Source organism: Felis catus, chromosome D2 (assembly GCF_018350175.1).
Source record: "Felis catus isolate Fca126 chromosome D2, F.catus_Fca126_mat1.0, whole genome shotgun sequence".
Classification (NCBI taxonomy): Eukaryota; Metazoa; Chordata; class Mammalia; order Carnivora; family Felidae; genus Felis; species Felis catus.
This window is the reverse complement of record NC_058378.1, coordinates 11349853-11375391: the sequence shown is the minus strand read 5'-3', so window position 1 is coordinate 11375391 and position 25539 is coordinate 11349853. Positions and strand designations below refer to the sequence as shown.

At 37.9% G+C, this 25539-nt stretch overlaps 1 protein-coding gene across 9 annotated transcripts in view; it reads left to right on the top strand.

The window, feature by feature from the left end:
• The window catches only part of RYR2 (ryanodine receptor 2), a 757942-nt gene that overhangs the window by 537742 nt on the left and 194661 nt on the right, over positions 1-25539 (top strand). For all 9 annotated transcript variants that reach the window (XM_023240368.2, XM_023240367.2, XM_023240360.2 and 6 more), the window contains 9 exons: positions 1687-1960; positions 7164-7278; positions 8626-8758; positions 8963-9066; positions 13298-13433; positions 13979-14165; positions 16302-16407; positions 18824-18944; positions 24076-24245. In XM_023240368.2, coding sequence (XP_023096136.2) covers positions 1687-1960; positions 7164-7278; positions 8626-8758; positions 8963-9066; positions 13298-13433; positions 13979-14165; positions 16302-16407; positions 18824-18944; positions 24076-24245 — 1346 coding nt within the window. The remainder of the gene's footprint in view (positions 1-1686; positions 1961-7163; positions 7279-8625; positions 8759-8962; positions 9067-13297; positions 13434-13978; positions 14166-16301; positions 16408-18823; positions 18945-24075; positions 24246-25539) is intronic.

Sequence of the window (25539 nt, the reverse complement as noted above, 5' to 3'; positions counted from 1 at the left end):
AAGAATCACATTCTCAAGTAGATGTCTGTTGCCACCAGAAGTAGATAGGAGCATCCAACTGTATTTGTAGGAACAGATGGAGAGGTAGCAGTATTATAAGGATGGATGGGCTCCCTAGAGGACCAAAAATTTAGGTATTTGATCAGGGACTATCAAGAGAAGGTACAAAGTGGGTAATTTAGCTTTCGTGTCTAAATATTATGCTATTGACTTTCAAATGTTCTTGCACCAAATTAAGCTTTTTTGTTAAAGTTTAGATAGTATCTGTAACTATATTTTGGTTCTGTGATATTTCCTGAACCGTTACGCGTTTCTGATGTATTTTTATCCTATTTAACTGAAGAGTAACAGCCGATACTCAGAAAATGAATAAGCACACTGGGGCTGTGAGTCTCAGGCATGGCACTCGCCCAGGAGGGGTTCAAGTAGTGGGTTGATGAGATCCTTCTTACTCGCTACCTCACATCGAAGTCTCTGTTCATTCTGTGAGGCAGCACTGGTTTATGAACAGTTTTTACTGAAAGAAGAGAAACTCATGAAGATTTTAGTTGTTTTTCGTTTCCATTAACTTACAGTGAAAATCCTTCATCCATACAACTACTTCTAAATGTACTGTTCAGTGTCACACACAGATCTGAATCATACCTTCTTCCAAATAAGAGTTCAAGATTTCCTATGAAACACTTTTTGTTATTATCTGGTTTATGGTTCTGACGTACTAAAATTATCAGCCTGGTTTTGAGACATGTGGAAGTATACTGGCTATTTATCTACATTTCCTGTTTGGTTAAAATTGGTAGGTTTTGTTTTTCCTTTACTTCCTGTGTAGATTAAAGCAGGTAAAACAGCTTCTTTTGAAAATCTGCCAGTGTGTTAATGATAGGAATTGAGTACCTCTTTGTGTCTAAGTTGGTCGCATCTTTCTACTTAGCTTTGATATTTTTATTATTTATTTTTAGGAGGTTTGGAAGTTCTATTGCTTTTGTCTGTATTACACTGTATGTTACATTGCAAATTTACATTAGAATAACTTTTCACTTGAATACAGCTTTACAATCAAATCCTTTGAAGACATTTTAACTGACAATTAGGGATCCAAATTATAGTAAAAATATAATTATATGAGGTCACTATTACAAATGGCTCAAATGAGGAGATAGAAAAATAGTTCCTTGAGTGCACATGACTGACTTTATAAGGATGTATGGTGATGTCACATCTGGGAGGAAAATAATGCAACAAAGAAAATAAAAGTGGAAGTAATAGTTCATATTGATTACCCTATGGATTGCCAACAATAGTTTTGAAAAAGTGGCCATAGTTCTGAAACAGCTTAAATTCTTTAATTATAAGAATGAGTGTTAAGGAAAAGCTTATGTGTTTTTGCCTTTTCATGTTCATAACTCATTTTTATTGACATATATATATATGACATTTATATATGTCTGACTATATATATAATATATATATATATATATATATATATATATATATATATATATATATATATATTATATATATAGCGTTTAAATGAAGTTTTTCTTCAAAGAATGTTCCTAGCCTTTTCATTTCTGGTATTAGGCTGGGGCTATGAGAGGTACAGCTGAAATGCCCAACTCATTTGTCTTCTCTCGTTTTTGTTTTTTTTTTTTTTCCTTTTAAAAAATATCCGTAATGACTGTGCAGCCACTCTTCAGCAGTTGATTTCTGAGACCATGGTCCGATGGGCACAAGAGTCTGTCATTGAAGACCCTGAACTGGTGAGGGCCATGTTTGTGTTGCTCCATCGACAGTACGATGGCATTGGGGGTCTGGTCCGGGCTCTGCCAAAGACCTACACTATAAATGGTGTCTCCGTGGAGGATACCATCAACCTGCTGGCATCTCTCGGTCAGATTCGTTCTCTGCTGAGTGTAAGAATGGGCAAAGAAGAAGAGAAGCTTATGATTCGTGGATTAGGGTAATTTATTTAACTACTACAACCTCTGTCTTATAAATGTCTTCCTTCTAATCGTTTATTCCAGTAGGTGCACTGTACGTCTATTAATATAGATACACTGCTTAGATTACAGGCACGCCGCATTGTATTGTGCCTTGCTTTATTGCACTTCGCAGGTAGTGTGTTTTTCACAAATGGAAAGTTTATGACCACCTTGCATTGAGCAAGTCTATGGGCAACTTTTCTTTTTTTTAACATCATTTGCTCACTTTGTGTCTCTTTGTGTCACGTTTTGGCAATTCTCACAATATTTCAGGCTTTGTTACTATTATTATATTTGTTATGATGACCTGTGATCAGTGGTTACGACTCACCGAAAGCTCAGGAAATGTTAGTATTTTCAGCAATAAAGTATTTTTTAATTGAGGTACATATGCTGTTTTGTAAAACATAATTTTCCTATGCTTTTAATCGACTCTAGCATATTATAAACATAACTGTTGTATGCACTGGGAAACCAAAAAATTTATTCGATTTGCTTTATTGCAATATTTTGCTTTATTGCAGTGATCTGGAACCAAATCTGCAATATTTGTGAGATACACCTGTAATATGATTATTAAATGAGATTGTTGCTTTTCTAGACATTATATTTTACAGCTCACTAGAAAAACGACTAATTTTACAACTAGATGCTAAGGCGGCAATGATACAGCACATATCTTAGAGGGTTTTTTAAATTAATTTTTCAGTAATGTACAATCATATATAAAAATACAGGTTAATAAAAACACATTAAACTCTGTGGGGAGACAAACACTCACCACAGGAATAAGGAATTTTGTCTGTATTTACTGGGCCTTGAAAAAAGAATGGGGAGAGAATTCAACATTATAGGTGCGCTTTGTGTGAATTTGGGGATTAACATTTATACCTCATGTGTAGCCTAAGGATCCCAAAACTGAGAACATAAAAATTGGCCTCAAATCACTGTGAAATTTTGAAGGAAAACCTAAATACTACCAGTGGTTAACTTACAATCGAAAATTGCAAAGTACATAAGGAAACAGTCTGCCTTAAGCAAGGGTCTGCAGACACAATACTGGTGGAGTCAGAACACCTATTTCAAAACTTCAGATAATACAGTGCCAGAAAGAGAACATATTTAAAATGGTAAAAATACAAAGGATAAATCAATTCTCCAAAAATAAATCATGGAAAAATATCCATGAAAATTTGAAAAGGATCCAAAGATCTCTCTCTGCCCTCCCCTGCTTGTACTCTTGTCTTTCTCCCTCTCTCTATCTCGGAAATAAATAAACATTAAAAAAATAAAGAAAAATTATTTACAAAAAGAGGGGAGGTGTGCCTGGATGGCTCAGTCAGGTTAGCTTCCAACTTCGGCTCAGATCTGATCTCATAGCTTATGAGTTCAAGTCCCATATCAGTCTCTGTGCTGACAGCTAAGAACCTGGAGCCTGCTTCAGATTCTGTCTCCCTCGCTCTCTGCCCCGCCCCCTCTCTCTCAAAAATAAACAAAGAATAAAAGAAAATATAAAAAGGAAAAGATCAAAAGAGAACTTCTAGAAATGAAAAATACATTAAATGACATTAAAAACAGTGAATTGGTTAAATTAGGAAAGATACAGCTGAAGAGAAAATTGGTAAGTGGGATCATAGATCTGAGGAAATTACTTAGTACTGTAGCACTGAGAGGTAAAGATAAGAAAATGCAAAAGAGCAGTTTTGAGACCTAGAGGATAGTATAAGAAGGTCTACAATATGGTAAACAGGAATAGATAATCTAGAAAATGGGGACATTTGAAGAGCTAGCTGTTGGCTTGAGTTTTTCAGAATCAATGAAGAACACAAGTTCACAGATTATCCTCAAGTACAGGTAGTTCCATATACCCACCTGGATAGAATGTAGGGAAACTGCATAAAACCAGTGATAGACTATCTTAAAACTAAGTTGAAAGAAAAGCCAGAATACTTACCAAAAACAGAACAAAACAAAAACAAACAATGACAACAACAACAGCAACAAAAAAACAGTATTTGGAATTCTCAATGGCAAAACTAAAGATCATTACTCAATGAGAAACCATATTCAAAATTCTGACAGAAAATAACCATCAATTTACAATGTGTTACTCAGTTGAGAATTCTTCACAATGAACTTGTGCTTCAAGGAGATTTGGAGATGAGAGTTTGTAGCCCATATTTAAGAGTGAGGGCAATACAAAGATATTTCAGAATATTTACTTACAGTTCCTCATCGAAAGACCTTCTAAAGACTGTGCATTAGAGAAAAGGAAATGGAATTCAGAGAGAAAGAATGAGAAGCAGTAAGTTTTATTGAGTGTGTTACTGATGTATACATGCGTAAATATAGGAATCACTCACAAGATTGCATAATTCTGGAATATGAAAATACAAAAATAAAAGTTTAAGCTTTATCACGTTTGCAAGAATAATATCTAAACATTGGATGTAGAAATTGAATGTAAAATGTTGAAAAATGATAGAGAATACAAACATTCTGCCAAAACAGTTAACCTAGTTAGATAAATATTAAAGAGGAGAATGAAAATAACTACTGACATGGATAAAATAGGGTATAAAGAAACAATAAAAGGGTTAAAGAAACCTAGAGTTCTTTTTTTTTTTTTTTAATTTTTTTTTCAACGTTTTTATTTATTTTTGGGACAGAGAGAGACAGAGCATGAACGGGGGAGGGGCAGAGAGAGAGGGAGACACAGAATCGGAAACAGGCTCCAGGCTCCGAGCCATCAGCCCAGAGCCTGACGCGGGGCTCGAACTCACGGACCGCGAGATCGTGACCTGGCTGAAGTCGGACGCTTAACCGACTGCGCCACCCAGGCGCCCCGAGAGTTCTTAAAACAAAACAAAACACTAATGGAATGGAATGACTACTGTTTTCTTTGACCTAAAAAATAACATTGTGGGTAGAAAAGTTATAGAAAGACTCAGATTGTGTAGTATTATTTACGTGCATTCTAAGTTCAGAACATGATACTGTATATTGGTCTTGGAACTATCAAGTATTTGAAATCATTAAAATAACGCTGGAAGGTTCTATTCCAAAATCATTATCACGGCATACTAAAAATAAGTATACTAACAGGACAAAAGAAGGAGAACAGAAAAACCGAAACAACAAAAGCAAATTCGATGGTCCTTGTAATCATATGACCATGAATCTTATTTTTTGAACGTTTATTTATTTATTTATTTTGAGAGCGAAAGAGACAACGTGTGAATGGGAGGGGCTGAGAGGGGGAGGCAGAATCCCAAGCAGGCTCCCAACTCAGCCCAGAGCCCAACATGGGGCTCAGTCTCACAACCGTGAGATCACGACCTGAGCTGAAATCAAGAGTTGGACGCTCAACTGACTGAGACACCCAGGTGCCCCTGAATCTTGTTTTGAATACTAATACTTATATCTAACCCAAAAGGGCTTTACACATAAATGATCTTACTTAACCAAATGAGAAAGGAAGCCTTCTAGGAAATGAACTCTTTCTTGTCAAATGAACATATAGTGTTAATATGCTGTTAACACATAAATCAGTAGTGATAAAACAAAATATTTCTGAAACAAAAAGTTACGTCTTTGTGGTATGAGACATACTTCTCACGGGACACGTTTAGTGAGTGACAACCTGCCTACTGAGTGGTAGAATTATAAATCCACTCAATTTACTTGGAACTAAAGGCAAACAAGAGTTTTCAATTAAATATTTTCCAAAGTTCGGTCATGCAAAACGATTTCAATTAATGAAAGAACACAGCCTGTGATTACAAGTGTGGTTTGAAAATGGAAGGTTCTCCTGCTACATGTGTTGCTGTCTTCCGTGAAGGAAAAGGAGTCCTTTCTTTACCCCATATGTTCTTGCACGGAATAGATCTGACCTATTATAGTCTTTGGCCCCCACATCATTTTTGTGAGTTGTGCTATCTAAAGACTCTTGTTATTGAAGATAAACTAAACCCAACTAAAAGTGAAAAACTAGGAGCACTTGAGTGGTTCAGTTGGTTAAGTGTCAAACTCTTGATTTCGGCTCAGGTTGCAATCTCACGGTTCGTGGGTTCAAGCCCCACGTCGGGCTCTGCGCTGAGAGCACAGAGCCTGCTTGGGATTCTCTCCCTCTCTCTCTGCCCCTGTCTCACTTGCTCTCTATCTCTCTCAAAATAAACATTAAAAAACAAAAGTGAAAAACTAAAACTAAAAAAAAAAAAGCAAAAGAAAATCATTATACAAGATTCATACTATTTCATTGTCTTGATATGCCTGGAGTACCTATAAGTTAGCATATGACTAAATCAAGAGGTGAGTGAGTCAAAGGAGATCAGATATGAAAGGAAAGTTTGTTTCCCTGCAGGCTGTGCAATATAATTTTCTTGTTACATCCATGACAGGAGTGTTTTGTAGAAAAAATCATATTGATTTAATTTACGTTCAAATAAAAATCAAGAGTTATTTATTTTTAATGTCTACTAAACATTAATATCCTTAGGAATGCCTTTACATACATATTATAAAAATATGTAATGGAATAGTAATAATGGGAAACATTTTGGATATCATCTGCTTTTTTTTTTTTTTTTTTCAAATTGAATGTCCATTTTAATTTGCTGGATTTAGATTAGTTGAACCTGGCCTTGATGTGTGTTCAGTTTCTCTTTGAGAATATGTTTCCTTTAAAAAAGCATTTCTCTGGAATGATAACACAAAATGTTACTAAACATACAAATATTGAATATAGTGTGAAAAATAACCTACATGAAAAGCATAGATGTTTTTATATCAATAATTTATATGGGAATTTTCATAGAAACATGTTTCTATACTAAAGAAGGTTGAACAGATGTTTGGATATATATAAAATTAGGAATAAGTGTCCAAAAGTATATTTCATATAGATGAATGTTTACATATTTAGTACCTTTCTTGTAATGGAAAAAAAATAGATAACTTGTATACTATTTTTGAGAGGCTATCATTATTTTTTGAGGAAAACTCAATTAATTATGCTTATTAGCTTTTGCTTTTATTAACTTTAATCATGATTGTGCTTACTTTTTTGTTCATGCCAGGAATTATTTCCAAAAGATTTATCAGGACCTCAGATAAATTGTCATTTAAATTTTTCTCTGACCTTTGTGCTCCCCTCCCCCCTACCTATATTGTCCTTTCTAGGGATATCATGAATAATAAAGTATTTTACCAGCACCCTAATCTCATGAGGGCACTTGGGATGCACGAGACGGTGATGGAGGTCATGGTGAATGTCCTTGGAGGTGGAGAGTCCAAGGTAAAGGAAAACCTTTGATTCTTAAGATGCGAAGAAATATGACTCCTGAGGGCATCCATTACATATTCTTAATGAGGATTTCTTAAATCTTCTTAGGAGGACTATTTTTTAAAGAATAGCTTTCGAAAAAAAAACATAATAAAACCTTATAGATTGAGAATTGAATATGCTAGTTATTTTTTTCCTTTGATATTGGCAACAGTTTCTATCTTATACCGTGTAATTTTCTGTCTCCTAAACTATTCCCATTTAGTGGTTATTTAGAAACTTTAAACGTTAATACCATGCTAACTTTTCAAAATTCTGAATTATAAATTAATGTCCATTACATAAAAAGTCCAAAATACAAAACATGTTCTTCAGACCCAGACATTCCCCTTGATTTAGACAACAGTGAGTTCCACTAAATTCCTGATCCAGGCCACGTTTTGAAGATGGTGCTCTGGAGTATTTGTTTTAAGACTATAAAGTTAATTTTTTAAGTGATTCAAAATTAAAATAAAGTTCTTTAAAACCAAATGAACAAGAGTAATAAAACAGGCAACTTCATGTGAATCAGTGTAATTTCATGACCTATGATTTGCAAAATATATTTCAGTATTTTTGGAAATGTTAAGATATATTCTTCAAAATATGGAATGGAGTCCATATTTCTCATGTTCAGTTAGACAGACTTACAAAGATATTTATAAAGTATTCTGTTAGGGAGGGACTCAAGGGATTCATCTGGGGTATATTAGAACAAGATTTGGCCCTCAGGAGAGATGTATTTGATGGGATCTAGCATGCAGACCTTCTGGTCAAGGGGCTCACATCACAGTGACAAGTCGGGCAAATCAGGGAAGGTGTGAATCCTGGAAACTTAAAAACAACAACAATAACACCTATGGTAAGAACGCCCTTCTGTGGTTCCAGGTAGTGGAACTTTTCACAAGTGGTCTCATTGAACTTTCCCTATCTTACCTCAAGTAAGTATTATCATTCATTTTAATCCAGTTTTACAGAACTGAATCATTGAGACGGAATATCATCCTGAGGAAGCACAGCTAACGGGTAGTCAGGATTCACAACTGAGTCTGCCTGAATGCTAACTAGGTTTGTGCTGCCTGTAGATTAGTTCCAGATCAATTCATTGATGATAATGAGGTTTATAAATTAGTGCTGGGCTTGTTCTTCAATGGCTCAAAGACTAGGTGAGTTAAAGTCGAGACAAATGATGGTCTTCAGTCTCGAAGCCTTGGCACCCATGGGCACCCATGGAATGACAGTGTGATTGGATCTCAGCTTCTGAACTCAGTTTTCTGAAGACCATTGGCTCTCACCGCTAACTAAATGCTCTTTATGTAGGAAATCACTTTTCCCAAGATGGTGGCCAACTGTTGCCGTTTTCTTTGTTACTTCTGTCGTATAAGTCGGCAGAATCAAAAAGCTATGTTTGACCATCTCAGCTATTTATTGGAGAACAGCAGTGTTGGGCTTGGTAAGTAAATTTGTGGCTTTTATATCATCTTTAAGATAAAACGAATATGTTACAGTTAAATTAAACTTTAATGGAAATTAATTTTAGATTAGTGCAGTATGTGTTGTATTTAGAAATGAAATTTTGAGGGAAAGTATGTTTTTATATAGCCTTCATGGTTGCCGCACAATCTAGGTTTTGTCTCAATGTTGTTTGAATTAACAGCCTCACCAGCAATGAGAGGTTCAACACCACTGGATGTGGCAGCCGCATCAGTGATGGATAATAATGAACTGGCCTTAGCTCTGCGTGAGCCAGATTTGGAAAAGGTAAGCAACATCCACACCCCTGTGTGTGTGTGATGCTTGTTTGTAGTTGTTTCTCAAGTTTATTTAAATATAACTGTAATGGAGTCATAGTTACATTGGTACGGTCACATCTATTGCGTGCTATAAACATGTTATATATATTACCTATAGCATATAATTGTAAATTACAAAGAACAAGAAACTTGAGATAAAGTGTTTCCTCTGATCACATGCATTTTTCTCTGGAAAGGGAATGAACAAAAAGTATCTGTTGTTACTTTTGTTTTAGTCATACAGTTTCAATTTCTTCCAAGGTTGTTTTAACATCCCAAAGTACATTTCGTATCCTATAGACATATATTCCAAGGCAAGGCATCCGTGACATATTAAGACCTTGCACTGTAACCAAGCACTTGAAACCCCATACACGTTTGCCAGAACATAGATAAGTCTCCCCCCACCCCAGCGTTGTCGTTGTGATTGCACTCTAAGTAGTCTCCCCGGTCCCTCCCTTGCTCCCCTATTTAGCAGCCAGAGTGAGCCTCCTGAAAGGATCTTATTAATCCTGTCTACAATTCTTCCAGAGAATTCCTGCCTCGCTTCAAGTAAAGGCATTGTGATAGCTTCTGACCCATCTGATTTCACATATCCGTCTTATCTCATTTCCTGCAATTCTCCTCATCTTTTCCGTTTGCTCCAGCCACGCCGATTGCGTTCCTGCCTCAGGGACCCTGTGCTCACTGCTCCCTCCATCTGCAGTATTCTTCTGCCTTATGTCTTCCTGGCTCTTTTCCTGACACCCTTCCACTCACTCCAAGTCACCTTTTAGTCTAGCCCTTCATGCTCATGCCGTTTAAGATTGAAACCTCTTCTCTGTTTCCTTTCTTGTCTTTGCTGCTTTCTTTTCAACAGTTGAAAAAAAAAAAACACATTTGTAGGGGCACCTGGGTGGCTCGGTCAGTTGAGCATCCAACTCTTGATTTCAGCTCAGGTCAGTGATCCCAGGGTCCTGGGATCGAGCCCCACGTCAGACTCCACACTGAGCGTGGAAACTGCTTAACATTCTCTCTCTCTCCCTCTGCCCTTCTCCCCTGCTCACTCTCTCTCTCCAAAGGAAAACAAAAACCACACAACAAAAACATATTTGTATATTATAGAGATGAATACACATTTTCATATTATTTATATTTCTGTAAATACAGTTTAATATTTATAGTCTAAAATCATATTTTAAAGCAAATATATTTTACTAAAATCTGTATGTTTGCATATTTTTAGAAACCAACTCCTTACCATAGCAATAAGGTCAGTGAGTCGCGCACGCTCTCTCATTTTTTGTTTTTTTTTTATTTTTAAAAAATATTTTTTAATGTTTATTTATTTTTGAGAGATAGAGGACAAGCGGGGGAGGGGCAGAGAGAGGGAGACACAGAATCGGAAGCAGGCTTCAGGCTCTAAGCTGTCAGCACAGAGCCTGACATGGGGCTCGAACCCATGAACTGTGAGCTCATGACCTGAGCTGAAGTTGGATGCTTAATCGACTGAGCCACCTAGGCGTCCCTAAAATCTTTTTATCTACACACGCATTAAATTGGCTACTATTTAAAAAGTTGACCATACCAAATGTTGTGGAAGATACAGAGCGCCTGGAACTCTTACCTGTTGCTGTTGAGATGAACAATGGTGGAGTCAGTTTGGAAAGCAGGTTGGCAGTTTCTTCACAAATTAAATGTATCCCTGTCCTAAACGCACACCTAGCCCTCTCACTCATAGGTACTTGCTCATTAGAAATAGGAATGTATGTCCACACAAAGGTGTGGACATTGCTGACAACATTGTTCATCTTAGCCAAAAACTACAGACCATGTCCATCAGGTGATGAATGGATAAGGAAACACAGACTATTTCCATATGCGGTGGAAGGCTGTTACGAAGGAAAGGGAAGGAATGAAGTCTTGACATGTGTTGCAATGTAAATGACTCTAAAAATCATTATTCTGAGTGAAATAAGCCAGGCACAGAACGACATGCATATCTTTATATACATATATATACAATTATATACTTATATGCATTTATACATTTACCTACTATATATACGTATATATATATATATATATATATATATATATATATACACACATGCATGTACATTATATCTTTATACATGGATTGCATGTTCTAGAATAGACCAGGTAATTTGTAGTGACACCAAGCAGATTGTCAAGGCATCCACATGCAGGGAGGGATGGATGGGTCCTGAAGAGTGATGGAAATGTTCTATTTTTTTCTTAAGTTTATTTATTTATTTTGAGAAAGAAAGCGGGAGAGGCAGAGAGAGGGAGAGACAGAATCCCAAACAGGTTCCATGCTCTCAGCACAGAGCCCAACATAGGGCTCGAACTCACAAACTGTGAAATCATGACCTGAGCTGAGATCAAGAGTTGGATGCTCAACCAACTGAGCCCCACAGGTCCCTGTGATAGAAATGTTCTGCATCTTGACTGTGCTGTGTTTTTACCAATGCATAAATCTCTCAAAGATCACTGAACTTATACTTTAAATAGATGAGTTTGTTGTACATAAATTATACTTAAATTTGGTACAAAATATTTTTAGCTAGATTGTTTATTTCTTTTTCAAGCCGCTTTAACTTGATCTGGGTTAATTTGATAAGTTGCTTGACTGGCAGTCTACTGCCATTGATAATAACACAGGGATTTCTTTTAAAACTGGACCAGTTATGAAATTTGCCAAGGATCAACATTCACTTAAAACAGTAATTTAAAAGGCAACGATAAGCAGAAAATTCAATGTGTTAAAATCAGTAATACTGAAAGGTAGGTAATACTTGCTCAAATTTTATAGAGAGTGAAACCATGGCTCAGAAGGATCCAGTAAATAATGCAGAAAAGATTTGAACCCAAGGTATTTGAATACAAACTTAAATTGATAATACCATGTTGAAAGTGAATTCACTTTTCTAAATATCACTGTATCTCAGATGGGTCTTTCAGTATCTCCGATGGATTCAGGTTTTATACTGGCTGAGGGGTCTTTAGACATTTTTGCAGTTTATCAAATATATCATAATATATATATATGTATATATATGTGATTTATATATAATGTCTAATACATATATGATATATAATATAAATGTGTATATATATATATATATGCACACACAATTTTTTATTTTTATTTTTTAATTTTTTTTTTTTTCAACATTTATTTATTTTTGGGACAGAGAGAGACAGAGCATGAACGGGGGAGGGGCAGAGAGAGAGGGAGACACAGAATCGGAAACAGGCTCCGGGCTCCGAGCCATCAGCCCAGAGCCCGACGCGGGGCTCGAACTCACGGACCGCGAGATCGTGACCTGGCTGAAGTCGGACGCTTAACCGACTGCGCCACCCAGGCGCCCCAACAATTTTTTAAACATAAGTTCTACATCCAATGTGGGGCTTATCTCACAACTGCGAGATCAGGAGTTGCATGGTTTACCGACTGAGCCAGCCAGGTGGCACAAATATGTTTATAGATAAAAGTCTCAAATTAAATGATGTGAAACTTAGGAACATTTTCTTTCATAGAGTTGATTTATAAATATTTTTATGATGATAGCACTTTGTTATGATTTATAAATATTTCTTAATTCTAAGGTTTTGCCAAAGAGAGTTCATGTGTTGTCATGAGGTTAAAAACAACTTGCAGGGGCACCTGGGTGGTCACTCGGTTAAGCTGCCTACTCTTGATTTCGGCTTAGGTCATTAGGTCACAGTTCATGAGATCGAACACCGAGTTGGGCTCTGCACTGGCCGCTCGGAACCTTCTTGGGATTCTCTCTCCTCTCTCTGCCCCTCCTCCCCCAAAATAAATAAACAAACATTTAAAAAAACAAAAACTTGCAAAACCACATTCTTTTTTTTTTAACTGTTTTATTCTCTTTTGAGAGAGAGAGAGAAACAGAGCACCAGCAGGGAAGGCACAGAGAGAGGGAGACACAGAATCTGAAACAGGCTCCAGGCTCTGAGCTGTCAGCACAGAGCCCAATGCGCGGCTGGAACCCATGAACCGTGAGATCATGACCTGAACTGAAGTCAGATGCTTAACCGACTGAGCCACCCAGGCACCCCAAAATCACATTTGTTTTAAACTGTCCTTTGAGAATATCATTTATTATGTATCGTATTAGCATCTAATGACTTCCGACCCACAGGATAACACATTTGCTTATCCTTGTTTGTAGGTAGTTCGGTATTTGGCTGGTTGTGGACTGCAGAGTTGCCCGATGCTGGTATCTAAGGGTTACCCAGATATTGGGTGGAATCCAGTTGAAGGAGAGAGATACCTTGACTTTCTCCGATTTGCTGTCTTCTGTAATGGTAAGACTAATTGCTTTGGGTCTTTTTTTGGTCATGATTAAAACTGCATAAAAATAGATGCATAAAATAATAATATATCCTAGCATTTTCATCTAAGAAGCAAATATTAGTAAAGAAAAAGTTAGTAAAATATTTTATAATCAGTAGTTCGTTCACAGTAATAATTTAATTTCTAATATTTTTTTTGAATGCGATGCTTTTATTAAACTAACATTTTTAGGCAGTTACAAGTTCTTGTAAATTTTAATAATTGGGTCCTAATTAATAGGTAGGCTTATGGCTTCATTTCCTATAATGAATTAACAAGGGTGAAAAAACTATGCATCTGTAATGCTTTTTACTTTCCAAATTTTAAGTACAAGAAGCTTTCTGAGTCTTGTGTACATAAAACTCGTGATTTAAGTCGAATTCTAGCTTTATTAGTGACTATGTCCTTTGGTTTTAGTGATTTTTCTTTAAATCTAAATGAACTAATATAACATCTATTGGCTCAGAATGTCCATGTAACCAATGTTTGTTTGTTCTTGTTCCTCATTTGATTTTAGGGGAGAGCGTGGAAGAGAATGCTAATGTTGTGGTGAGGTTGCTCATCCGGAGGCCCGAGTGTTTCGGTCCTGCTTTGAGAGGGGAAGGTGGGAACGGTCTTCTTGCAGCAATGGAAGAAGCCATAAAAATAGCCGAGGATCCCTCTCGAGATGGTCCCTCACCAACTAGTGGATCCAGTAAAACACTGTAGGTCTAATATATATACTCTTAGGAGCAAATTATACTCCTTGTCTTGAAATTTTACAAAATGTGATTTGCCTTCTGTCAATTGCAATAGGATCCTCTGGTACCCATGATTTCTGCCCTTGAAAATCCAATGTGTTAGACTTGGAAGAACGGATGCAGGGTGCCTGGGTGGCTCCATTGGTTAAGCATCCAACTTTGGCTCAGGTCATGATCTCAGAGTTTGTGACTGCAAGCCCTGCATCAGGCTCTGTGCTGACAGCTCAGAGCCTCGAGCCTGCTTTGCATTCTGCCTCCCTCTCTCTGCCCCTCCCCCACTCACACTTGTTCTCTCTCAAAAGTAAACATTTAAAAAAATTAATGAAAAAAGAAGAATGGATGGAATTTGCTGTGGGAATAGCTTGAATAAAGAGAAAATAAGGAAGATGGGGTGAATGTAGCAGGGAGAAGTTTAGGTTGTTTGGAGGAGATGTATTTTGTGAATTTTTTCCCGGGGGGGTAGGGTGGTATGGCAAAGCGAGTCATTACAAACCATGGCAGACAAGATTCTGAAATTGTAGTAGGGTTTGGTGGGAAGCTAGCTGGAATGAGTTTTCAAGATAATAGTAAGAAATTAAGACCTTTAGCAAGAGAATGGGGGACTTAACTGGCATAGTGGTAAAGCCCAGAAAAGGGGGCATTGTCATTCTGAAGAGCAAAATGCTTGATTAAGTACAATGGCTGATATGGGAGGCAGTAGCTACCTTACATTTCTACATAGTAGACATTATTAATACTTGATTCCAGCAACGGACATGAGTCAACCCAGGCATGTTGCTTCACAGTTTTTATCTGTGGCGGTGAGTGTCCTGCTAACAGATCCTACTCCCATGCTACTGACCCCCCTGGAAAAGATAGAATGTAGGGCTTACTGGAGGCAAATTTCCAAGCAGAGTAGTCCTGCAGACCCTCATTCTTGTATACACAGACTAGGCCTAAATGTTTTGTCCATGTCAAGTCCAAGGTGGTTTCAGACTGGGAGTCTTCCGAGATCATGTTACATGTTTATCAGTTAGCCACAGAGGAGCTAGGTGGCCCTCAGTTTCTCTAAGTAGTGGAAAATATATCAAGAGATCTCTGGCCCAGGACCACACCAGTGAGTGTGCACACAGCGCCCTGGGAGCAGCATTGCATGCCAAGAGGATGTGGTCAACAAGGCGTTGCTGTCACCCTGCAGACTGCTAGGTCCAGCTGAGCCACCTACCAAGGGAGGGGTGAATGATGTGATCTTCCAGGGCCATCTAGATTGGTCCCTCATTAGCAAGATAATGAAGTCTTTGTTTTTCTCACAGAGATGGGGAGGGAAACATGTTGGATTATTTGGGAGTGGCTGGGTGGGGTAGAGTACATGGTAAAGAGATAGTAAGTGAAAGATAACACATTTCTAAGTACTTTCTCTGAGCCGAGCACTGTCCTAGGTGCCTTACATTTGCTTTCTTATAGGACAGATCTTTGTCACCTTTTTTGTAGATGTAAGCTATTTATAAAAGTCTTCTAAACAGGGGCACCTGGCTGGCTCAGTCCATTAAGCTTCCCACTCTTGGTTTCAGCTTCGATCTCACAGCTCATGATGTCACAGTTTGTGAGTTTGGGCCCCATATTGGACTCTGTGAGGACAGTGCAGAGCCTGTTTGGGATTCTTTCTCACTCTCCTTCTCTTTCTGCCCCTCCCCTGCTTGTATGCGCGCGCCCTCTCTCTCTCTCTCTCTCTCTCTAAATAAATAAATAAATAAGCTTAAAAAAAAAGTAAGTTTAAACTTACCAAGTCTTTCCATTAGTTATTTTCTTTGTTAAAACAAAGGTTGTCTGCCTCTAGAAATAAGCAGATTCCATCAAATTAGCAATTCTTTTTTTCGTTTGAGGGATTCTCAATATTAAAGTTCCCACAAATGTATTCTTGGTGTCTGGTCTTTAACTCATTGTTACTTCCCTTTAAAAATGTCAAGCTACAAATGAATCACATACATGAAAAGTAGCAGAAGAGGCAGAATGAATTACCTTGGGGATCCCTTTTCTCCAAGAAATATGTAATAAACGTGAAGTGTCATTTTATCATCATGTTTCCTTTGCTTTCTGTTTCTTTTGAACAATCTACAAAAGTGAGACAGAAGAGGAGGAGGATGACACTATCCACATGGGGAATGCCATCATGACGTTTTATGCAGCTTTGATTGACCTCTTAGGACGCTGTGCTCCTGAAATGCATGTAAGTGCTTTGGGGCCCAAGAACAGCGATCCTGGCTTACCCGTCTATGTGAAGAATCCACAGGGCCACCTGGGTGGCTCAGTCGGTCAAGTGTTCGACTCTTGGTTTTGACTCAGGTCATGATCTCACGGTTCATGATTTTGAGCCCTGCGTTGGGCTCTGTGCTGGAAACAGGGAGCCTGCTTGGGATTCTCTCTCTCTCCCTTCCCCACTCACGCTTGTCTCTGTCTCTCCCAAAATAAATAAATAAAAACAGAAAACAATCCATAGCCGGCAAACATCATAACGGCATCCAAAACCAATAATCTCCACGCTCCATTAAAAATAATAGCAGCCGCCTAATTGCTGAACAAGTGTTTATTTAGTTGGAAATGCCCTGGTTGTAAAATTAGTAATGAGATTTCAGTACAAGTCATTAGTGGAATAGCCAGTTACATCTATATCTCTCAAACGCATTCAGCCTCCCTGTACTTTAAGAAGAAAAGAATACATTTTTCCTATAAATTTCCTCTGCTAATTTAGTGCATGCAGAGAGAGAGAGAGCAACAGCTCCCGACAAGAGTCATTTTCTTGGTGCGCAGTATCTCGTCTCTGAGGAAGCTGCCATATGCCCGTCACTGGTTTAGGGGAAAGTGGGAGTGCGGTTGGTTACAGAGATGGAAACAGCTATTCAGGCTCTATGGATTGGTGTTTTCTAAAATGTTCTGACGGAGAAGAAATTAGAAGTCTCCTGGAATGGTACTTACTTTTACTCCGTAATACATTCCGATGTTTTGTACTTTATTTTACCCTAACCGGCTTTGTTTTATTCTATCGTATTCATTTTAAAAGTGCTAGCTTTTAAAGGCTCATAAAATTAGCTTCATGGCCTGGGAATGGGAAAGACCACAGAGATCGAAACACAGTGAACAGTGCTGGGGCATATGGCAGATACACGTCTAAACTGAAAAGCCCATGGGACTGTTGCTTACAGATCACATCTTTCTACGTATGCTTAGGATCTGTGGGGGTTTTGTGCGTTTGTTTTCGTGTTGTGTTTTATTTTTCTCTACTTCTTTTTTCTTTCTTTTTGTTTTTTTGTTTTTTCGTTTTTTGTTTTGGTCTCCTTCTCTCATGGCTGTAGGTTAAAACCTTCGTGTTTTCTTGGGGCACCTGGGCGGCTCAGTCGGTTCAGCATCCAACTTTGGCTCAGGTCATGATCTTGCAGTTCCTGAGTTCAAGTCCTGCATCTGGCTCTCTACTGAGAGCTCAGAGCCTGGAGTCTGCTTCGGATCCTGTGTCTCCCTCTCTCTCTGCCCGTAACCCCCACCCTCACACTCAGTCTCTCTCAGAAATAAACATTAAGAAAAATAAAATCAGAGAAAGCCTTTAAAATAAAAAAAAAAACTTCCATGTTTTCTTGACATAACTTTTCGTTGTGAACAGAGAGGAATCCCAGCGTGGAGAAATGTCAGAATGTTAGAAGGACTTGGAGCCTGTTTGTATGCTGGAGGTGATTGCATACAAAAAACTTCATGCTCCCAGTATCTGTTCTTTTCTCAGTTGACATGAAAGATCAAAGGAACCAGGAAATTATGCCAATAAATGGAAATTTTGTGCTCTATTAAACTAGGAGGAAAAAAACCAAGCGACTCAGTAAGGCGCTAAAGTTGGCACTTCTGAAATTTATTCATCTTCTGTATCGATTGGTTGAAGACCTCCTATGTGACAGAGATTGTACTTGTGTTTCTCACCTTGTGGGGAAGGAAACAGGTGCCCCCCCCCCCCACTCCGAAAGCCCGTGGTCTGTTCCAGAGCCTTGCTGAGGTTCTTGACATATCGCATCCAGTCTTTACAGGTCGTCCATTAGCCAGTGACAGCCTCAAAAACCTGTCATGATTCATATTCACGTTTCCCCCACTACATCCTAAACCCTTCCTTGGGAGAAATCAGTATGGAATATGGATAAGGATACAATTACATTTTCATTTCAAAGCAAGAAAGAGGCTAAATCAATCATAAATATTACTATGTGTTCTGGGTCCGAAGATAATTATTTCATTGTATTTATTGTTCACGTTACGATAGGTATTTATATATAATTTTGCGAGGTAAGCCTTCGTAGCCTTATCAGATTTTCAATGTATTTTAGTACCCTGCAGAGGATAAAAACTACTGTTTTGATGGTTAAACCAGTTGGCCTATGCTGTAGTACATGATTTGGCGTATGCTGATGTCAGCACTACTGTGTGGACGAGTAAATATCTGTCTCTAAGCCTAAAATAACAAATTCTGTGAGAAGTCGAAGTTTATACGTATAATTAATTAGCAGAAAATTATTTTAGATGGGGAGACCCATTCTTTAGATTTTCTGGATGGAATTGTAACACTGATTTCACGAAGTTGTTCTAACGTTCCTTCGTTTTCCTTCATGTAGTTGATTCATGCTGGTAAGGGGGAAGCCATCAGAATCCGGTCAATTCTGAGATCCCTAATTCCACTGGGAGATTTGGTGGGAGTAATCAGCATTGCTTTTCAGATGCCAACAATAGCCAAAGGTAAGGCCAGCTTCTTTGTAATTCAGTGGGGCATTGGAGGACATGATGTTTTAAATACCATCAGCACTCGACATTCCCCCCAACACCTCGCCCCCAGTCCCCACTGCCATGCAGCATAGTTACTGGGTTTACGTTTCTTCAAGAAAAGTAAGAAAACTTGGGGCACCTGATTGGCTTAGTGGGTTCGGCGTCTGACTCTTGATTTCAGCTGAGGTCATGATCTCACGGTTTATGGGATAGAGCCCTGCATCGGGTTCTGTGCTGGCAGCATGGAGCCTGCTTGGGATTCTCTCTCTCCCTCTTTCTCTCTCTCTCTGCCTCTTCCCCACTCTCTCTCCCTGTCAAAATTAATAAATAAACATTAAAAAAGTTAAAAAGGGAAAAGCTATAAAGTATATCTTTTTCATTGAATTAAGAAAAGCTCTATTGCCATATTCTTCTACACAGACATTTACAAACACACGTATATAAATGAAAAAGATGTTACTATTTTGTAAAGTATTTTCCAGCCTCATTGTTTTTAAATGGCTGTTTTCCATGAGATTTTTGTACATGACATTTCAGACAGTTTCCAGAGAAGAGCAAATATGTACCTCATCTAATTTCTTTCCACTTTTTGGGTTTTTTTTTTTTTGTTTTTTGGGGTTTTTTTTTTTGTTTGTTTTTTTTGGCCCTCATTCTTCTCTGTCTTTCTTGCCTGCAATTCCTTTCTTCACTCTTTTGGATAGTTTTCATTGTCATTTACTTATAATATTTTTTTTTCCCCAGAAATGACCATAGCTTCTGACTTAGACATTTATAAATTCCCAGTGTGTTGAAAGAAGTGCTCTTATCAAGACAAAGGAGAGAATTAAAAAAGAATTTTTTTTACCATTTTGATGAAATGTTTATTGCCGTTCTACAGTATGTCATTTTGGTTTAGCAACTGCTTGTGATTAGTTTTTAATATTAACCCAAAAGCATGGAAAAGAAAGGTATAACCTACTCTGTACATAAACCTTTGTCCAACAGCTGTGGCCCCTCCCCTGGGGCCAGATTGGGTTGGGGAAGAGGGAGGGCTCAGGCATGGCTGGATGAAGCACAGATGCCTCACAGTTTGGGTGGTTTACACACACACCGATCCCCTGCAGTGCCCCCAAACCACAGCAGAAATAGCACATGGTGTCGGCCCGAGGCCGATTCCCTGTTGGTGGTTCACTCTGCCTACCATGGAGAAAAAGATTTAAGAGTTATTGAAGATTTGGAGCTCTTGGGTGGCTCAGTTGTTTAAGCATCCAGCTCTTGATTTCATCACAGGTCGTGATCTCACTGTTCGTGAGTTCAAGCCCCACATTGGGCTCTCTGCCGACAGCACAGAGCCTGCTTGGGATTCTCCGTCTTACTGTCTCTCTGCCCCTCCCCTGCTCGTTCTCTTTCTCTCGCTCTCTCTCTCTCAAAATAAATAAGTTAACATTTTTAAAAAAGTTATTCAAGACCACTAAGGGACAAATTAGATTCCAAATTATACTTAGATTTCCTTTTTCCAGTTTCAATTTTGTTCAGTTTTCAATTTTTTATTGGATATTCTTACATATGTCATTTTTACGTAAACTTCTAATTTTAGAAGGAAGTGTAGTCTAGAATGAAGGGACCACTGTGTAACTGAACATGACTTTCCCTCCTAGCCAGCCTTCTGATGAAGAGAAAGTAGTTTCATATGTGCCCAGCTTATAAACCCAGATCTTCCAGCCATAAGAGTTGAATATTCATTGTGATTTTCGAGAAAGCGTGAACTGAATAATTGTCTGTGGCTTTTCATCTTCTCCACTTGAGGCAACTTCTTTTTTTTTGTATACATACAGACTGTTCTCACCTGCCTTCTTTCCACTTCTCTTTCTAACTCATGTTCATTTACTTAAGTACATTGTCCTTTCTTTTCCCTATATTTTGAGCCATAAAATTGGTGCTGTCAGAAGAAAGATAATAATACCAGTGTTACCCAGATTAGGAAAGAGAGAAGTGCTACATTTTTAGATAAAATCAGTTATCATGAAAAACCAAGAACATAACCCCAAGAATATCCAGATGTCTCATTCAGAATTCCCCCAAAGTATATATCATTTTGCTCTAGTTATCTGCCATTAGCCTTCAAGATTTTTCAAGGTGGTTTCTTTCCTATTCTATTTAGTTGTGCTGTAATGATATTTGGTGGTGTTTTCCTTTATAAATATGCACTATTTTGTCTACCTTGGGGTTTAAAGGATTTTTTTGTGAACTCTCACAATCACGATGAAAGTTAATTTTTAAAACCCAATCCATTGGTTATTATTAAATTTCTACTTTTTTATTACCACTTTCCTTTCATGGAAAATATATACAGAAAACTGTATGTTTTTATTTTGAGTGGTACGCATTTAAGTCAACTTTAAAAGCTAAACTTTTAGCTCTACTTTTCTGTATGTTTCCGTGACAAGTCAGTTGCCCATTTAAGCATCACCCATTATCAACAATAATTGTTACTGTATGTTATATATTTAGGATGTGAAGTTTGCCTCTAATGATTAGTTCTTCCTCCCTTAGTGATGGCTGAGGCCTTTCTCAGAAATTTTTTTTTAATTTTTTTTTTTCAACGTTTATTTATTTTTGGGACAGAGACAGAGTATGAACGGGGGAGGGGCAGAGAGAGAGGGAGACACAGAATCGGAAACAGGCTCCAGGCTCTGAGCCATCAGCCCAGAGCCCGACGCGGGGCTCGAACTCATGGACCGCGAGATCGTGACCTGGCTGAAGTCGGACGCTTAACCGACTGCGCCACCCAGGCGCCCCAGAAATTTTTTATCATATATCTTTTAGAACTATAGCATGGCCCAGAATAATAATGAAAGAGGGAGGGTTTCAGAAAACTTGAGGGACAAACACGCAGTCTCAAAAGTTGATATTCATGGTTTGTGAGATCGAGCCCCACATCAGGCTCTGCGCTGACAGCATGGAGCCTGCTTGGGATTCTCTCTCTCTCTCTCTCTCTCTCTCTCTCTCTCTCTCTCTCTCTGTCTGTCTTTCTGCCCCTTCCTGGTGCGCTCTCCCCCCCCCCAAAAAAAAATAAATAAATAAATTTTAAAAAGTTCATGTTCAGTCCCTGCAGCACTTGGCCCCAGCAGATTTGGACAGACTATCTAAGGCAGTAATTGTAATTGTAGGCAGATGAATATTGCAGGGACCACAAGGTTAGGCCAGTATACCTGGCCTTCCTTCTTCTAGTTCAAAAGCCAGAAATTTGACAGGAGGCAGTCTGTCAGCTTTATTGTCTCCACTGTGTTTGAGGAGATGGTAAAAGTGAAACAGCAACTGTAGCAACTCGATGAGTCTTGAATCCCAGGTATGTGTAGCTGTAACATTCCTTAACATGAATGTCTACCTGGTTGAGTGTTTAAAACACAGATCTTATTTTAGGATCAGCGGGTTGCTTAACATTTCGTTAGTCATGACTGTATATTAAAATCTTAGAATCTTAGGGCACCTGGGTGGCTCCATTGGTTAAGCATCTGACTTCAGCTCAGGTCATGATCTCACAGTTCGTGAGTTCGAGCCCCGTGTCGGGCTCTGTGCTGACAGCTCAGAGCCTGGAGCCTGCTTCGGATTCTGTGTCTCCCTCTCTCTCTCTGACCCTCCCCTGCACATGTTCTGTCTGTCTGTCTCTCAAAAATAAATAAACATTAAAAGAATTTTTAAAAAAATCATAGAATCTTATAAATTTGAATTCCCTATCATGCAATTTTTAGGAGAATTAAATTGGACTGGAATTTCATACAGATTTTTAATTAAAAAATATAACATAATGATTTAACATTAGGGATTAAATCAGTTTTGGTTGGATTTGAAAGCTGATTTTCCTTGGTTTAAATCTAACTTTGCCAGTTACTAGGTGTACAACCCTGGGCAAGTTATTTAACTTCCTTAAAGGTCAGTGGTCATCTGTTAAATGTAGCTAAGAATACCAGCCTCACAGCGTGCTTGTGAAAATTGTTATCGAATGGTGTCTGTAGCTTTCCTGGCATAGCGCCTAACACCGCAAACAAGCTGTTATTCCCATTATTTTAATGATAGGAAGGAAAGTAGTGGGTATATGGGTATTATTATCATTTAATAAGGAATGGAAGCTATTTGGTATTAGCCTTTAATATAATGTCCCTGAAAACATTGTTACTTGTTTATTGTCACGATTCAGATATGGAATCCATTCATTAGTTACGAATGAAAACAAACGAGTTGTGACTTTATTTTTTCAGGATGATTGTGGTCATGTAACCTCTTCCCTGGATCCTTCTTTTTTCAACATTGTATCAATATTAATGATTCTGTGATAGTCTTTGTAGATTCTCATAGTGTATTATCAGTAGCAGGATGTTATTTGGCATAATTACCACATGGCCAAACAGGAAACAGATCTGTCCTCCAGTTTTTTAAATTGGCACATAATCCCTTAATTCCATGTCTCTGTGATTCCCAATGTGTGGATCTATGGAATTCTAAAGATATTCCCTGATCTGTACAGGCATCAAATAGTGACTATTAATAGAGAAAATAATCTGATTCTCAAATACGTCTTAAGTGTTGTTGAATGCTATTATGATTCATGAAACATACTTCATTTGACAGTCCAACTGATTCATAGAGTTGCATCATTTTGTCCAAGCCATAAATATGTAAATGAACCATGATTATCACATAGGGATGCATGAGTGTTATTAGTGTTTAAAAGAGGCCCTCGGGGATGCATGAGTGTTATTAGTGTTTTTGAAAACACTGATTTTTTGAAAACAGTGAAGACTTTGCAGTTTAACTTCTTATGGTATTTACTAGTTTTCCCAATGTAGATTTGGGATGCCTTTTTGTTTCTTTCGCATTGTCTAGCATGATGCTGTGTATTGAATCAAATACGCAGCTAACAAATGGATATGTCCAAATCACATTTCGAATAACCTTGAATTTACGTTGCCCTGTGGTAATTCTTAGGCCAGTTCCTAGCACTGGCCTGTGGGTAGAAGGACAAAAAAAACATTCAACTGATAATTTTACTTGAATGTGAGAAGGCTGGAGAGAAGCCATTTGTAATCTGTCCATTAACAACAACATGTTACCTTCTGTCTTTTAGATGGGAATGTGGTGGAGCCTGACATGTCTGCGGGGTTTTGCCCAGATCACAAGGCAGCCATGGTTTTGTTCCTTGACAGGGTCTATGGCATTGAGGTTCAAGATTTCCTCCTCCACCTTCTCGAGGTTGGCTTTCTGCCTGATCTCCGGGCTGCTGCTTCTTTAGATACGGTAATGATTTTAACGATGAACATTCTCAATTCCTGACATGTCCTCCTCTGGCCTGTTCTCCATAGATGTATTCATTCGTTTATGTATTGTCACCAAATGTCTATTCAGTACCAATTATATTTTTAGGCAGGCAGTGGGTAAACATAAAATAAAATAGACTGTATCCTAAGGAATTCATTGAACAGTGGAGAGCACTTACAACCTCAGGATTAAAATAAGAATTCTGATCAGGTACCACGGAAGATAGTAAGTTCATTTAACCCTAATTTGGGAGGTTGGCTGAAACAATCATGCTTCTCGATGAAAGCAGTTACAGTATTAAGAATAGTTAATGGACACTGTTGAGTTGTGCCAATAACAGTATCATCCTTATAATACTTATAAGGATACTATATTATAATATAATATCATCATTATAACATAATGTCATCATTAGAATATAGTATCATCATTGTAATATAATATCATCTTATAATATCATCATTGCAATATAATATCATTATAACATATCATCTTATAATATCATCATTATAATATAATATCATTACAATATAATATCATCATTATAATATAATATCATCATTATAATATTTAAAGCATAGATAAGGCTGTAATATTCCCTGTGCCTCCTGTGGCCCGCACTGAGAATCTGTCATTCCTGGTGTAAATACTCTCCTGTTTGAAGCATTGTAGAGTAAGCTGAAGCTCTAAATGTCATTTCGATAGTTATAATACCTCCTTTTCTCAATTAAGTGGGTCTTTTTGATTCCAGAGAAAACCAGATCTTGAGGTGGTAACAGCTTGTTCATGAAAGTCTTGAGAGGAGACTCCTAAAAATACACTGAATTTTCTTTTTTCTTTGTTGGGGGTGTTCACATGTAATTCTGAACCTAATAGGATAGTCGAGAACACAAGAAGACAATGAACCTTTGTTGATTCCGACGGACGGGAGCAAACTGTAAACGTTATTAAGTAGAATTATGGAAGAATTTTTGAACATGAGATTTGTTATGGGAATAAGCTTCTTTCTCTTTTTCCTCCCCTAGTAAAGTACTCACATTCTTGGATATCATTAGTGTCTTCAACTCACACTCATCTTACCATTGATATTTTATTATAGAATGTGAGCCTCTTGGGCCTCATGGGGAGGTAGAGATCACTATTGACATCACTTCATTTTTATCTATTTGTGAGCAATCGAAAGTTGATTGTTACTAGTGGTAAAAAAAAAAAATCACATGGACCACATTTAAAGGTATAACTGAGGAATGCATCTTCACTTTTCATATACTGG